The sequence below is a fragment of the Ischnura elegans genome, chromosome 9 (genome assembly GCF_921293095.1).
Source record: "Ischnura elegans chromosome 9, ioIscEleg1.1, whole genome shotgun sequence".
In the NCBI taxonomy this organism is placed as follows: Eukaryota; Metazoa; Arthropoda; class Insecta; order Odonata; family Coenagrionidae; genus Ischnura; species Ischnura elegans.
Genome location: NC_060254.1, coordinates 39,714,985 through 39,732,396, shown reverse-complemented (window position 1 = coordinate 39,732,396; position 17,412 = coordinate 39,714,985). Strand labels below are relative to the sequence as shown.

Genomic DNA, 17,412 nt, shown 5'->3' with positions numbered 1-17,412 from the left:
ATGCCACCTGAAAAATTCACCGCTGCCTAATCCATAATGCCCCTTTTTACGTTCAAAAATGTTGTTTTCTGTTAGTTTCGTATTTATTGTGTTATCTTTCAGCGATAAAGGCTTTTACAATGGCGGTGTACGTAAATAAATAATAATTATTTATTTACGTACACCGCCATTGTAAAAGCCTTTGTGCCGTTTTTGGTGGTGAAATAAAGAAATAAATAATAGAGCTCAAAGATTAGTTATAAGTAAGGAATGGCGACCCCATGTTTATGGACAAGAAATGCTTCAAATTGTCTCCCCTACCACATCTTGAATTATTTCAGATTCCTCCTGCAACACCCCCCGGTATGAATGGAGGGATGATAGACCAGCCCTCGCCACGGTATACAGGTACATTAGAGTCGCGAATCAAAATTTAAATGATAAGGTGAGACTAGAACTCATAAATTCATACAGTGGAATATCGATTGCCGCATTTCGCTAGCATAAACATAGTCGCTCATGAGCGGTGCTTTTCGCTAAACGCCGTGGGAAGGGCCTCGGCCCATGTATTTTTAACGAGAAATCTTCGGCTAATTCTAAATTAAAAGGCACGAATGTCACAAATTAGAGGATTCTCCATTCGGCTGCCACCCACCGCACATTTAAACGGCTTTACAAAAGTGGCATATTGATACGAATTATCACGGAGAAATAAGCTAATATTAGGGATGTTAACCGAGCAATTGAAGCCCTTACAAAAACAAAAAAAAGTCAGGGGAGGTCTGGCCAGGTCGGCTGGTCGGCGATAGCCGAAGGCCCCAAACTTACGAGGCCCTCACAACACTCGCGTTTACCGTGAAGCGTGCACGAAAGGTGCAGATTACTTGAGCCATATTTTTCCTATTATAAAAAATTCATTGATTTGCTTAATCAACAAAATACTCTGCGTAAAAACGTCGTATGAAAATAAATAAAATAAAGGAGCCGGAAGACTAAAGACAACCCGATTGTTTTATGACAGGGTTATTCGAAAAGCTTATTTTAGAGGTTTTTTAAGATTTATAATATTTTATACACTGTGAAATTCTCACTTTTTACAGTATTTTATCCTGACGAAATTGCTATTTTTATTCACTTTTATCTGGTATTTAAGAGCAAGAATAGTTTCAAAATCCGTTTCCCGGCATAAAATTTCCAAAATTTTTCCGAGGGAGGGCCCCATCCCCCAAATTCACCCCAGACCGCCCCTGCCCTAAGTATCAATAGAAGTATTCACGGATCCCCGAAATCCAAACCAAATGCATCGGGCAGCATGTTAGCTTGTCATGGGAAAATAAAATCCCCTAAATCGCGTCATGAGTTCTCATTTGCAGGTCCAAAACCCATAAAATAAGATGAAAATAGAAAAAATACTATTGTAACAGACATTAATGAAAGAGGTTGGGCTGTAAAAACGATTCCTTAAATTAGAAGATAGAAAAAAAATTAACTTCCCTAGAACCTAGAGGGCCCATGGTAATAGTGAAGGCTTGTCTCCTAAACGCACGCGGTTATACCGATACTAATTTCTCATGAGGTGTGATACCGCATCAAATCTTTCCTTGCATTTATCTTTCGAACCCGGGCATACGAGGAAGAATGCCATGACATTTTTCGTACATTCCCTTGTATACATAGTTTCAGAAAATAACATCGGCTAGCAAAACGGCATTTAGATCCCAAACATCACTCTCCTTGCTACAGTGTCAGATCCAGAGAGAGGCTAAGGGGCATGCCTCCTCTGTGGTATCCAATTTACACTAGATAAAACGGTTATTTTGTTTGCTCCCCCGGCACTACTGAGAAGCCCAAACCCCCAGGCCTTCCTGTCCATATCCTGGCCGCTGCCTTGTTCAATGGTAAAGATTAAACAAAAAATGAAAATATGTAAGCCAAAGATGAAGTTCTCCATGAAATAATGTATGGCTTAGCCGGGATTCAAACCTGGATCCCCCTACAGCCAGTCATGTGTGCTAGTCAGTTACACCACCAGTCCTGACTAAGCCACCATTCTTTCTTAGGCTTAGTGATTTAATTGGCTAGTATGCCTGAATGGCAATCAGGAGATCCAGGTTCGAATCCCAGCTAAGCCAAACAGTGGTGCAGCGAGGGGGGGTTTTGGGGGATAAAAACCCCCCCGGAACTCAGAGAAATTTTAAAATTTAATCCATTTTACTCAATTGGATAAATATTACTTACAGAATAATGTAAGGATTGATAAAATATTCCTCAGAAAGCCATAAAACTCACCATTTTAAACCTTTTATCATAAAAATTTTCTGGGGGAGGGCAACCACACCTCCAGTACTCCATACCCACTAGAATTAGTTGCTACTAAAACCCCTCCTATCCTTAATTCTTAGCTGTGCGCTTGAAGCCAAATATTTTTTTATGGTGAACTTCATCCTTCGTGCATATAAATTTGCATCCGTGCATGTGGCTGCATATAAACTGACTCATTTCATGCAGTATGCTTAAAAAAATAAAAAGATGGAATTAATGGGGGAGGGTTCGCTCAAATTTTTCATGGGACACAGCCCATCTTTCTCCAGAGAGAAGAGGCACAGGAATGACTGAGGAAAAAGCAAATGTCTGATGTGGAGGAGCAATGGAAGCATGTATAGACACGCATCCTTCGTTCCTCCAATTTCAGCTCTTCATTCATTTACATTTGTGTGTCACCTCCCATTTCATCAATGTAAGGACCGTAAACTTCACTGTTGAAAAGCAGAAGCTCAGTTATAAACAGCCTTTCTCGGGCTTTGGCTAATTACTTAATTTTTCATCCCAATTTATGATAGACCAGGGAATTGAAACCACATTTCTCTCTATGTTTCGTAATCTGAAATATATATTGATTGAGAGCAATAATTGAGAAACATTACTTAGTTTAATTTCAATATTTGAGGATGAGTAAGCTAGAAAACATAAAAAGGGAAATGGAGAAAGGCAGGATAGATATCTTGGGACTATCCGAAGTGAGGTGGAAGAGTGATTAAGATTTTTCTGTGTTCAATAAGCGACAATAACACCTACGATAGTTTAGCTCTATGATAGCTTGAATCTGATTAGGTAAAATATGCTCCACATGTATAGCAAATAACTAATTTAATAGTAAATACTATCTTCTATGCATCTCTAATATGTTTCAAGATTTTGGCTCCAGAGCAGAAACATTTATTCCATTGTGGCAGATTATAAGGTTGGGGTGAGTGGCCGCCCCACCCGTAATTTCTACGAATTTTAAAATAAAGTAGTTTTTAAGATGGCTTTCCAATGTAAGTTTTCATTTCACCAAACTTAAATTTTTTTTTTAAATAATGGATATCTATTGGCCACTTGTCTACACACACTATGTAAACCTCAGTCAATTCTCCTCGGACCTTTTCTCAGTTATATAGCACAAGCTTCTCTAATTCCTCATTACCATCAATTTTTTGACCACCAAATGCACCCAAAAAGTAGACAAAAGCAGTAAAATAGAGGCAGGGATCAACACTGTAAATGATAGAAAATTTAGTGCTTCAGCAACTTTTCCAAAGGTTTCAGACGATTTAAGAGGGGGGTGATTCTATGACCTTTTGTCATATATCGTCTCGTTCACCCCAAGTGGCTACAAAAAGCAGAGGCATAGAGACAGTCTGCAACATTGTAATAGAGAGAAAAATGTAGCCTTTCAAAAATTTTTCCTTGGGCTACACATGATTTTAGAGGGGGTTCAATTCTATGAGTTTTTGTCACATTTCATCTGTTGCATCTCTAAACATTTGTATGAGTCCAAGGTCAGAAGTGGGTTTTATAGTACATATATAGATAAGATCATTTGCCTCCAAGATAGATGAATAATGATCATACCATAATTCCCAGAAGGGATGCCTGAAATGCTGGAATTAATGAACTTTGTTATTCAAAATATTTTTGCATACCTTTTCACTTCTCATAGAAAAAAAAAACCTTGATGCTCGAAAAATAATTGAATGAACAAACTCCATTAACAAATTAAATTATACTTCTTGTATTGCAGCAATAGCATAAATACAGGTATATATTTTATAAACTCATTGATACAAATGATCACTACTTTTTTCTATTAAAACAAATCTTCACAAAAGTCAACATTCTCTCTATAACTTTTCATATACCCACGGTATCATGTCATATTTACACATTTTTATTGCATGGATGCCATGCATAGCTTTGCCCCACTAGCTCTCATCATCTCCATCTTGAGTGTCACTATCAGCCATACTTTCATCATATATTCGACGTATTTCAGACAAAACTGTAGACAAATTATCTCCCATTTTTGCTGACATAGGAATCACAGGCAACTTCATGTGCTTCATAGCATTTTCAAGATTTTCCTGCAAAGGTTAAAAAAAGTATTTTTTTCAACATAAGCACATTACATGCAGTATCAAATAAATAAATTTAATGTAACTAGGATTAGAAAACATTTCACTACCCATTAGATGTTAACAGGAAAAAAATACAATTTTGTGGAAGGTAAATCTTTATTTATGCAAGATAGTTTTCCTCTTAGACACGACTCATTTGCCGATGATATCCAACCTCTATCAACGCCATGCAAAGGTAAAATTTACTATTTTTATTTGATATCATAAATATAATATAATTCCACAAATTTTAATGAAAACCTGATCAATTTGGACATCTTTAAGTCGTGTTTTAGAGTAAACTCATATAAAAAAAAGAATTAAGCATTTTTTTATTTCAATGAATCATCTATTTTCCACATGGTAACAATGATCAACGAGTCAGGACAGTTCTCCACAATCTATTCCAGGTAATAGGGTAGTTTTTGGTAGCTAGACACCATGAGCCTCGTTACAATAAGGTATTTTCCTTCATCAAAGAAAACAAAGGCATTTATTGTGATTTTTACCCACCATTACTGTATTTATAATATAAAAACTATTTGGTTTTAGAAATCCCAGTATCTGAACAGCCTTTGGCATATGGAATCACACTAATCACTCCCAATGGATAATTTTTTTTAACCTAGCCTTAAAATGAAAGCAAAAGAATATGATGAGTTTACCTTGGCATCAGGCAAATCCATCTTGTTGGCAAGCACTAAGAGCGCACGAGATGGGAGATTGGGATCAAAATGCCCCAATTCCGAAAGAAGTTCTTCACACTGCTCCCACGGGCATTTAAACGATGCATCCACAATTAGAAGCAGGGCTATACAGCGTTCCGCATGGCGTAAAAAAGACAGTCCCAGCCCTCGGTTTTTATGAGCACCAGGAAGAAGGCCGGGCAGATCAGCCACTGTAAAAAAAAAAAAAGATCAATGAGTCAGGACAGTTCTCCACCCTCCCAGGGGCGCAGCCAAGAATTAAGGCTGGGGGGGGTTTTAGGCACAAATAATACTTATGGGTGTGGGGGTATTGCATACCCGCAAGGGTAAGCAGGAGTTGCGGGGGGCCCTCCTTTAGAAAAATTCTAAGAATAATGGTTCAAAATGGTGAGTTTTACGGCCTTCTGATGGATATTTGATTAATCCTAACACTATTCTATGAGTAATACTGATCCGAATAAGTAAAATGGATTAATTGTGCGAAAAATCCACAGAGAAAACTTAAAAATTCCTCCGAGCTCTGGGGGGGGTTTTAACCCCCAAAACCCCCCCTCGCTGCACCACTGCACCCTCCTACCTACCTTTGGGCCCACCACTGCTATCAGTAAAGTCAAACCTGTACCAAATGATCCTTGGCAATGCAAAAGCTGTGGTTGTTAGCAAGTATAATGACCACAAAATTAAAGAATTCCCTCCCAGCAAACCTAAGGAAGAGTAACAGAGAACCAAGGAGGTTGTAAATACACTGGAAGGGGCATAACTGGTTCCGAGCGTTGAGCGCAGTGTGACATGTTAACACAACAGAGGTCTGCAAGTGAGTTTCCAAAGCTCTAAAGCCCCACCTGCTGTCTTTTGATTGGCTAAGGGAAAATCACGTGCTTATAAACTTTCCCTCCACTAACCCCTACTTGCTTTAACCACACCCACTTAACCAAAAAGATATTTTCAATCCAGTGCAGCAAGCACAAGATTTCCTATATCATGTGATACAGAGGTGGCTTAATAGAAATCCTATATCATCGCTAGGATCCTATCTATCATGCTTGTTCTCATGGAAGACCTAATTTTCATTCTATCTCCCACTAGGGTCATCAAGCAAACAAGTTCACTTGTTATGAGAAAAAATTCCCTTCCGAGCCTCTGCTAAGAACACTCAGCTATTCAGGTTCCCGAATTTCCATGGTCATTTCACCAAGGCCCATGGTATTATGTAGATGTTACCGCCCAGTGCGACTTTAACGCAAGTTTGAGGCTCTCAACCAGTTGTGGCTTCATTGAAGTCCTTTCTCCCACGCATTGCCATCCTTGATGGACCCCGAGGGCCTAACATCTAGTAGCATGAGGCTTGTTACAATTGCCACGGGAATCCAAGAACCTGGATAGCATAGCGGTCTGTGCAGTGCCCCCGAAAGCCAAGGTGTGTGGTTTGATTCCCGTGGAATTTTTTTCGTGGAAATTTATGTGAATTTCACTGCCGTAGGCAGAATCGAACTATTACACAAGTTTACTTGTTGCTGAGCATGCATTCCAATTGTTATTTGTGTACATCAATAATGGTTAGATGGAAGATGGGAATTTCTAGTCCCAATCTTGCCCAATAAAGTTGAATTATTATTATAAAATAAAATAAAGATTTTTTGGACTCCCCTGGTGTCGTACCTTCACTTCTGAGAAATCTTTATCATATCAACTATCCATTTAGTTACACAAAAAAAAGCTTTCCAGGGTAACTTAGAAAAAAACCCAAACCAACCTTCTGCAAGCCCCAAAGATACTGAACTTCCTCGCATCCTTGGGTGTACACATGGAAAATGATTGTGCAATTCAGGCTTTAGAAATGGAGAAAGAAAAGAAACATACCTGACAGCTGCTCATGATCGCTGTATCGAACCATTCCAAGTTGCGGCTTCAACGTAGTGAATGGGTATGGAGCTATTTTGGCCTTTGCTCTTGTGACTGCACTGAGGAAAGTGCTCTTCCCAGCATTAGGATATCCAATCTGAAATGAATGTAGAAATGAAAATTGCTATCATGATCCAAAGTGAATGATGAACTGCTACACGCAAGAACTGAAGAACAGAAGGTTATTTTTGTATTATAGTTTTATTATATGTAGTTATAGGTTTGGTAATTGGAGTTAACAGGAAATGGGTATGGGCACTCACCCAATTGCAGTAAAATTTCATACACATAACATTCTCACGAAATGGATTAAATTCAGAGGTATAATAAAGGATAACAGGAAATTAGGACCAATCCAATTACAAAGGCATATAGCATAGCAGCAACCCAGGACATTTACTTTTTTTCGATGAATTACTAAAATATTACCATAGCAAAAAAATTAGTATTATTTGCAATAATGATGGCATATTTTAAGGTTAAGCAAACAGTATGGATGAAATACATACCAGGCCAAATTGAGACATAGATTTCAGCTCAAGGATAAATGTTCCATCTTCTCCCTCAGCTCCAAATTCTGCCACTTGGGGAGACTGGAGCGTGTCAGTTGCAAAGAATGCATTCCCATGACCACCAGCACCACCTCTAGCACCAATGTAAATGGTTCCCTCTGCGGCCAAGTCTCCTACCACCTTCCCTTTCATAAACCACAATGGATCTGTTGTCGGACTTTTTTTCGTATCTTCAGGATCTAGCCTTTTCACAACAGTCCCAATAGGAACCTAAGAAGAAAAAAAATATATTTGTTTGGTTGTGAATTTCCCATACAAAGTCGAGCCTCGCCACCTGTTGGCGATACCACGCGTAGTCGCGTTTTCGTTTTGTTTTTTTTTTGTCACTCTGAGAACGTGAGTAAATTGTGCAGTTGTCCTGTGAACTCCATAAGCGCATGGTCGGAGAGCAACCCGAGGAGACGGAGCCATATCCCGCCCCCAACGGGAACAGCAGCGGTGAGTGGTATGCGCCGGCACAGTTCGACTTTGATTTTAACAATATAAGACGTAATATACAGTCCACATTTATAATCACGTTCGAGAGTGATCATATGGTCAATGGAGCTTTAAGAATATATTCATATAATTTATAACTTCATGCCTAACTCTGTGAAACCTTTCCATTATGGAAAACAAAATAATAAAACTTAGTTAGTTCACTAGTATAAAAAAAAACAAGTCCAGAGTTTCATAACATAATTACATCTTCAGGTTGAAAGTACCGGTGGACCTGATGATGTAACTATGTTATGAAACTTGAGTTGTGCCTTTTTAAATCTACTAGTGAACCTAACAAAGTTTCATTCTTTCAGTTTCATTAATACAATCATACTCATTTTCAAAAGTTAACATTTTATCCCATGGAAAAATAATGATAAGGTAATGGTGCATTGTTACATGAGTTTCTGTCGATTTTTGGAAACTATGCCCCCATTTTTGGAGACCCATTTAAATGCTTATTTCGAAGAAACTCGTATAAATTCCTAAATCAGCCTGAGTAACAGATATCTAAAGAAATCATAACCTGAGAGTACAAAGAATTTGTTGGATAAATGAAATGCAATACCATTTCATGCATCTTTTTAGCCAGGACAGACATGCTATAGTTTGACTTGATCCTTGCAATGGTAACAAAATTATATCTTGAGCAGTGACAACATTTTTCATTAGCATGCTTAAAATTTTTTGTTAGTAGTATCTATGCTACCTATAGGTAAGTTACTGACTGTATTTACTCTATTCTAGCAAAAAACTGTGTAACATCAGTTTTGGTCATCCATTCCACTTATTTGCAACAAAAAATGAATTTGCTATTGCACATACATAGATACATCTTGGACTACTAAACAAACGGTACTGCGATCAAAACTTGTGTGAAACCTCAACAGTTCCCCTATTTTCATAAAGTATGAACTCAATGCCAAAACCAAAATAAAATATTACCAAAATCAAAAGATAAATACAGACTAAATGTCACACTAATTAATACAATCACTTAACAGAGCAAAATAAAGCTTCAACATATAAAAATCAAATATCTACAGAAAACAGGTGATTTAATAATGGGATACAAGGTATCTAACATGCACGTTAATCCTTGCATAAGTCTTGACGTCAGAAAATTTGTATAAATGAGACTGAGAAAAAATGAGGTATAAAAGAGTACTCACTTCAACTATGGTATGATCTGCATTGCTACCATAGCGGTTTTTTGGATTACCTCTCTCACCGTCTTTGCCAGTAATAACTGAGGGCACCTTAGACAAATCATTTACACTTGAGGAAGCCTACAAAGAGAATACAATTACACTAATTTTTACTCCCATAAAGACAGAAAATATATGTTTAATCCATCGAGTTAATACATGTGTGATTCCTTTGCAACTCAACCAACCTTGCTACCCACCTTGAATTTTGATATTTTCTTATAAGGAACAAAAAATCATCTTCGATATTAAGCCATTCTCTCAAATCTTTAAAATAAGAAAACATGACAGTTGAAGCCCACTTTTCATGAGTGTGTTATTTCAATTTAGAGTTCTGGTTCATTTTCTCATTTGGGCTAAACCTTTCATTGAGGAAAGAAATCATGGTCACAAGATTATGAAAAACAAAGAACCGCAAGAGGCCCTAACAAAAGTTTGAGGAGTAGTTGAGAGGTGTTGGTGTTTGTCTTTTCATAGCAAATAGATCATGAAGTTGGTGAAAAATGAAAAATGGAAAAACACGTCTGTTTATTTTTCAAACTCCATCACTATTGTTAAAAAAAATGATGGTGAACTAGTCCATTTCTTTAAATTATACCAATGTGGAGGGGACTCCCAAAAATGCACATTTTTCTTTTCAAAACCAACTACAAAGAAGCCCAAACTCTGGAGGAATAGGATTCTCATGAAAACATCTTTCATTGGCGAGGGATTGGAGTGATGTTATTGTATCATACATAGCTTCTGCCAGTACTGACAAAGGGCAGGCCATAATAAGTCTCCGCAATGATGCATGAAAACACATGAAACACAAAGAGGAATTTTTCACATGCACGTAAATTTTCCCTTCCAGTCAACTAATTGAATTACATAATTAGTGCTATTTAGCACTAATTATGTCATTCAATTAGTGTTATTCAATTCAATTATGTAATTCAATTAGTGTTATTTAAAGTTGATAATAAACTCAGACATCAATCCTGGAGGTCGATTCCAATTACTAATGAAATAAAATGTGGCAAGCATTTTCAACAAGAACATTCATTATGTAGAAGTTGATATATTTTAACAGAGATACGATAGTATTTTAAAAATTGGGCCAATTCACAGAGTATGGCCCTTGGCTGTTATCATGGAAGGGTGGGGGTCACTACCACCTCACTATTATCATAGAGTAATAGACTTACTCCATGCTTTCATTTAATGGACTAATCGTCATTCCATCGACTGTTGCTAGGAGTGTTAATATTCATAAGAATTCCTACTGATACCAGTCTGCATCATTTTGTTGCGGACTGGGGTATGAAAGCCTGCTTACTTGCTAAGAAGTATTAATGTCCTTAATGTGGTGCATGGATGAAATTGAGTGAAAGGAGAAGCATGTCTAATGGTTACCAATGGAGGTGTCGAAAGAGGGATCACGGTGCTCACGATCCAAATGCTCTTTGTATAAGGGATCGTGGTTCAGTTTGAGTCGGTGAGATAGTTAGGGGACTCATTCAACGCATACTCATCCAAGTACATTTGGACGAGGAATGTGTCAAAGGAGATGCTATCTTCCTTCCTCCTAAGTATTCAGCAAGTATATCCCCCTACCACTGCTGGTGTGGTCAACAGAAGCGATAGAAAAGTACCGGCTTATGACAGTACCAACATATGTTAGTGTATTCGCAATTGCATTGTTTTCGGTGAAATATTTATTTGTTTTATCAAGTGTAGGTGCAGAGTGGGAGACCTCTTATCAACACCCAGCACCATGCACTGCGATTTACCAAAAAAATGAAAACAGAATCATGGCACAGAAAATAGTTGTTAACTCAAAGGGATCCTGCCAATAGCAGAAGTCACAGTTGAACACCAAACTCACTCCCATTAAACTATCTCAAAATATATTTAGATAAATGTTAGGCAGTAGCTATTTTGGCCCTGTGGACTCAACATGGATTTTTCCAATTCACCATCCTCTCAGCTCCTAAGGGATTAATTTCACTGTGCGCCACTTTGGGCATATATGCTGAATGTTTGCCAGCCCCAGCTTGGGCTAAAATTTGAACACTGAAGGTGTCAACCGTAGGGAACCCTCTCTATACGTGAACTCCCAAAACATTCTTCTAGCAACAGCAACGGTAGAATTTTCATAGTATGAATGATTGCAATACAATATTTTGCACAGTCTTGGAACTCACCAGAAATATAACGTGCCCACCATTTCCGCCGTCACCACCGTCAGGCCCCGCATGATCGTTGGCCCATAACCGCATGAAAGAGATGGCACCATCGCCACCTTTGCCGCCAATCGCCCGTACTCTTTTTGAGTCCACAAATTGCTTCACCTGCAACGATCGACATTAAACCGTGAAAAATCCAAATAGCGAACAGGAAAGAGGGCTGCGATTTATACTGGCTAAGCACAACACGTTGAACAGAAGGAGCATTTTAAGTGGAAAGATGCACAAAAAATACTACTTACTGTCTTCCGCAGAGACTTGGGCTTAGTGCACCTCAAGGCATACACATTTGAAGCGGAATTCGCACTTGTTACAAACGACGATGAATAAATGGCATCACTTGCACGCCGAATTATTAAAAGAGTGCACCTCTTCATTTCGCGAGTATTAGCATAACGAAGTGCAAAATGAAAACATCGCGCAGACAGGGACTGTTTTCGTTTTTGGGGATGTCGCAATTGCACAGAGTGTGACGGATTAGTTTCCTAGGCTCCTGCGCAATTTATTGCTCTATTATGGACCTGCCTTAACATTGGAATTGAATGTTTTTGAACACTGGAATTCACACGAATTGTATGTTTTTCTTGCTTCATTTATTTTCAACATGACAAATGACTATCATTATTAAGAAATTTCGATCCTTCGCGGTCGCTTAAACTTTCGGAATACTTGATCATGCTGGAAACAACTTCCATTGAAGGCATCATGTACTACATTTACGGGATTTATAGAACGCCTTTATTTCTTAAAAAAGGGAATTTGGTGAGCAGAGTATGGACGCGGATCGCTATGCCCTGGGTTCATGTCCAAATTCTTGGGACTAGGGTCTAAGATCACATTAATTAAAGGGAATGTAATGGATCATATACCTCTGTTAGCAGACTGAGAATTTTTCAAAGCATTTTCTACAAAATGACTTTCTCTATATCACCCTATACCATCAAGCGTCTCCAATTACGAAGTTTTAGGGACTTTCAGCTCATGGGCGAAAATGCAGAACCCACTAGCTAAGCCCTAGGAGCCAGGGGCGCAGTTATAAGAATTAAGGCTAGCGGGGGTTTTAGGCGCAACTAATACTGGGGGTCTGGTAGGTATGAAATACCCACCAGGGTAAGTGGGAGGTGCAGGGACCCTCTCTCAGAAAATTTTAAAGATAAATGGTTCAAAATTGTGAGTATTAAGGTTTTCTGAGAGATATTTTATTAATCCTTAAACTATTCTATAAGTAATATTAATCCAATTAAGTAAAATGGATTAAACTTAAAAATTTCTCTGAGCTCTCAGGGGGGTTTTATTCCCCAAAACCTCCCCTCCCTGCGCCACTGCTAGGTGCATTCTCATCTCCACATCCATCTACCAACAACCTCCCAAAAAAATGATTGAACCAACCCTCCCTTAATTCCTCTGAATTTGTCTTCTTGCTATGCATTCTAGGTTAGTTTATCACCATTTAAGATGTATAAGAACTTTCCACACTGAGCCATCCTAGGCACAACAGTAATTGAACCCCAGGCAGACCAGCAGGGATACCTTCCTGAGACTACGCTCATATGTCAGATACTTTTATTCCAGGGTAATCTGAAGGGAGGAGGATGAGGAAGGAAAAGGCATGAAGATACCACCACAGTAAGGAGCCCGCCAATGCCTATGGAGGTAGGGATATGAGAGGAAGGTAATGGATGATGCCATTATAGGTCAATACAGGCTGCAACTAACAAAAACAAATTTACTGTTCCCAGATGTATGGAAGGTTATCCTACAAAAGGAATAATCCACAGACTGTTCTATAGATCATTCTTGGCACAATAATAACAAATACATGGTTCCTATAATAAACAATCACAAGTGTGGCTTGGAACCCTAATACATACACTTTAATCCTTTACCTGCAGGAGTGAATAATTTTAACTGAGAGCCTGTACGGGAGAGAACCAAGAAATATTTTTCCCTTTAACCTGGCCGACTGATTCGGAAGGAGTGAACCCTTTTAATCTGGGGCAGCCCTTCCTTCTTTCTTACTAAGGGATGGGCCTACATTTGGGCACTTGTCATAGGCATATTAACAGCGTGGAGCAGGAAGGAAACAATACAAAATGGGCAGTATGATAGGAAATTCCAAAAGGGACCCTTGCCGTGAGGCAGTGAGGAGCGGATTTAGGGGGATAAACCCCCCCCCCCCCCCCCCCCCCCCCCGAGCTCAGAAAATTTTTAAGTTTAATCCATTTTACTTAATTGGATTAATATTACTTATAGAAAAGTGTAAATATTAATAAAATATCCCTCAGAAAGCTGTAAAACTCACCATTTTCAACCATTCATCTGAAAATTTTGTGAGGGGAGGGCCCCCACCCCTCCCGATTACCCTAGCAGGTATTCCACACCCTCAGACACCCCAGAGTTTTGTGCACCCGTCAGCACCCAAAGTTTTTTTTTAAATTGAAACATATTTCACTTTTATAAAATATGATACATATGAGCTCAACACAATGAACACAATCCAAACTGAGTGAATAATAGAGGAAACCTTCCACTAAGTATGTGCACCGAAATGTATGCTAAAATTCACATTTATATGCATTGCAGGAGTATTGGGTCGGCACTGCACTGGGTGCTATATGGCACCCATGAGCATTGATGGGTTAAACCCCCCCTAGCCTTAATTCCTAGCTGCACCCCTGCTCTGAGGGATGGCCGTGGAGAGTTAAGCCGCATTAGCGATCTCTACAGTGAGGGAAAGTGCACTTGGGCACAACCCGGGTAGCGATAAAAAATTTGCGAAACTGCCAAGCAATGGTCAAATGTTTAAAAACATTTATCCTGCAGCCAGCGTATATAACTAAGGTTATAGTTTCAGCCCTGAGGATGGAGTACGATTCGCACCCCGAAATGTCGGCAGCCATGAAGGAGATTACCCGGTGGAGCACCCGAACAGCCTTCACTACCAGTGTACATAACATTTTAAAATGTTTCCGTAATCTAAGGGTTAAATGGAGAAAGGTAAAATCCCATGACAGACCAAATAAGTACCTCGACAGACCATAGCAGCAGCTCTGCCATGCCTATGGTCAGTGGCGGCGTGTGCGTATACGCATGTTAGCAAGTGCACACCCAAAGATGAATAAATTATGAAAGAAAACTATTCCTATGCAACGAGAAGGATAAAAATCCTATCCGTATATGTAAGAAACATGAGCCTCCGAACGCTACAGCTATCTCCTTTTCGAATTCACCACTCCTGCAAGTGTGGGATCCCGTGGCATCGCGCTGGGCACATTTTCCGTCTATGCGATCGCTTGAGGGTGCTCTGGTGGGACGAAGTAAGCGGGGGGGGGGGGTATGTACAGTTCAAATGGGTGATGGGAGCAGACTCAAAACGATGCAAGTGCACACGCGCATATTTTGGTGACTGACTCGCAGGTAGTGTAGTGGTGTAGCCGCCACCTACACTACCTGCGCCCAGGATCCTAGTCCGTCTACAGAGTCATCTGTAGGGCCGTTTTCTACACTACTTCCTCATAGGGTGTAAGGAAAGGAGAATGAATTTCACCTACCGTCACTTGTAAAGGTGTGTTTAGAATAATTATTTTCATGCAGGGGCGGATCCAGGATTTTTTTCTGGGAGGGGCACAAGCAAGGCCGTATCCAGGATCTTGTTCTGGGTGGGGCACAAGGATACCTCGCAATACAAAACGAATGCAATGATAATGGGACCGTATTAAAAATCTTGCATATTTTTGAGGGTCTGGGGGGGGCACGTGCCCCCGTGCCCCCCCCCCTGGATCCGCCTATGCTATGTAATCTATTACGACGAAATATGATGCTCATGGATTAGGATTAACATAATATAATTAAATCATCCTATATCTGCTCTAATGCACCAAATTACCACCAGCCGCCACTGCCTATGATACAAATTGATGCATGTGAAGGCCAGGGGTAGATTGAGGCAATTGTTTTCAGGGAGCTGTTCATTACTTTCCCAAGAGCAAAGGTGGTGTACTATAACTCTCAGCAAAAATCCATCCAAAATGATCAGTGGCGTCACAGCAAAATTAGCAGAGGTGGAATGCACTTTCGTCAACTTTTTTTACAAGTGAAATATTACTCAGTGTGCTTCAATTATTACAGCTAATTCCGAATAAGCAAATTGAAAAAAAATTATTTTGACCATGAATGTATGTGTATTAGAAATTTTGAGGCACCAAAATTAATAAAAGAGTTATTTGACTATTGTATATTTTCCTAACCAGAGCTGATACTGCGATGGACCATGACACCACTGACAATGATGTCTAACAGGGAATTGGGAAGTTGATTTTCAGTATTCATAAATCATTATAAACATCCTTTGCTTGCCTTGTGAAATAAAAACTTTCATTGGAAAGCCACTGTTAATACCACGGACTGTTCAATTTTTCTTTTAATAATGGGGGGCAGCCACCTTTCCTTGATCCACGACTGCCAAAGGCACCCATTTAGGTCACGGTACTTTTATGTCTATACAGTGGCAGCTCGTGAGTCAAATGCTTGGGGTGGGGGGGGGTCAAAATTTTTAAATATTTTGTTTATTTTAATGAGTTTCTAAGGCTATCTAGGTAATAAATTTGTTTAATTTAAAATAATATCATTTAAATATTTATACTAGTAAAATTAAAACCAAAATTGTTGCCAGACATCAGGAATTTTACTCACAATGGGATAATATTAACACTTTCCGGCCGGCGCCTACAATTGGAAAACATTTTCTGTGCTACCAGTAGCATGAGAATATTTTAATCCTCTCTGTACAGAACTCTTTTTTGGGGTGGAGTTGTCCTTCAGATTTGGGACCCAACTCAACAGGGTGCCCGTCCCTTACACCGGCCACTGGACTACACCCTCTAACCCTACCACAGCACGGACCCACGGTCAACTAATTGCGTTACCAGTGTTTTTTCAACCAAACATTGTACATATTTGATTTTCAATAATCTATTCTTCTAGAAGAATTTTTAGCATTTTTTAAAGCATCATGGAATTTTAAACAGGTACCTAGCGTTAATAGCAACAAAGTTAGTAAATGAAAGGTAATAAGGCTATAAGTCCGGAAGTCCGTTATTTATAACTCTAAAGTGTCATTTAAAAATTGCTTATGCGCAGAACAAAACAAAGAATTCATTTCAAAGTATAAAAAAATTGTAGTATGCAACAAAATATATCATTGAAAAAACTATTGACAATATAACTACTTTGCAACGGATTCCTGCGGTGAGGATGATCATAAATGAAAGGGAGGGTCGGGCTTAATTGCCGAGGAGTGGTCCTAAGGACTAGCTAAGCTGGGTCTCAGGCTGGGCCTGAATGCATCAGACAATTGCTTCCTCAGCAGTGACTTCCCCTCCCTTGTGTCGGCCAGAGCTGACGTCCAGTCGCTTGCATTGATAAATCCATGACAGCCATACCTGACATTAGGTGTTCTGCGTTTGAAAATGCATGTCGGCTCCACCTGACGTTCGGTGCAAAAGGCTGAACTACCGGACCAGAGCCTTACAGCCATTTTGATAAAATCCAACAATGGCCATAATGATCAGTTAAAATTAAATTACATTATAGCTTATTCAATGAAACTAATGGATTTCCAATGCAATGTAATTGACAAAAATTACCAGTTTAGGCTACCTTCATACCACTCAACCACATCCGGAAGCAAAGTTCTGGCTTAGTGCCTGAGCAGCATATATTGTACACACTCGTGAGTTAGCTGTCTTCTATGGTATTGTTGCATTAATAAATTTAGGATTTTAATTTTTTTAATTTTTGGAGCTTCCACATCTTCATTAAAAATGTGTTTTTTTTCAAATTTCAATCAAAAATCAGGATACATGTTACAGGCCGATAAATATAGAACCCTTCAGCTTCTT

At 39.1% G+C, this 17,412-nt stretch overlaps 1 protein-coding gene across 1 annotated transcript; it reads right to left on the bottom strand.

The window, feature by feature from the left end:
• Nucleotides 1-4,009: 4,009 nt before the first annotated feature.
• Nucleotides 4,010-12,109, bottom strand: LOC124165653 (mitochondrial ribosome-associated GTPase 2). The gene is made up of 7 exons (XM_046543128.1): nt 11,755-12,109; nt 11,471-11,617; nt 9,249-9,365; nt 7,534-7,806; nt 6,983-7,121; nt 5,081-5,313; nt 4,010-4,382 (listed from the first exon to the last, which is right to left on the bottom strand). Exons 1-7 carry the CDS (start codon nt 11,887-11,889, stop codon nt 4,224-4,226), a joined length of 1,203 nt encoding a protein of 400 aa, XP_046399084.1. The 5' UTR covers nt 11,890-12,109; the 3' UTR covers nt 4,010-4,223.
• Nucleotides 12,110-17,412: the final 5,303 nt, after the last annotated feature.

Coding starts and splice junctions, on each gene's coding strand:
- LOC124165653 (XM_046543128.1), bottom strand. CDS start 11,889: ATGAAGAGGTGCACTCTTTTAATAATTCGGCGTGCAAGTGATGCCATT. Junction 7,807..9,248: donor CAGATCATACCATAGTTGAA/GTGAGTACTCTT, acceptor TTTTCTTCTTAG/GTTCCTATTGGGACTGTTGT. Junction 5,314..6,982: donor CGATCATGAGCAGCTGTCAG/GTATGTTTCTTT, acceptor TTTTTTTTACAG/TGGCTGATCTGCCCGGCCTT.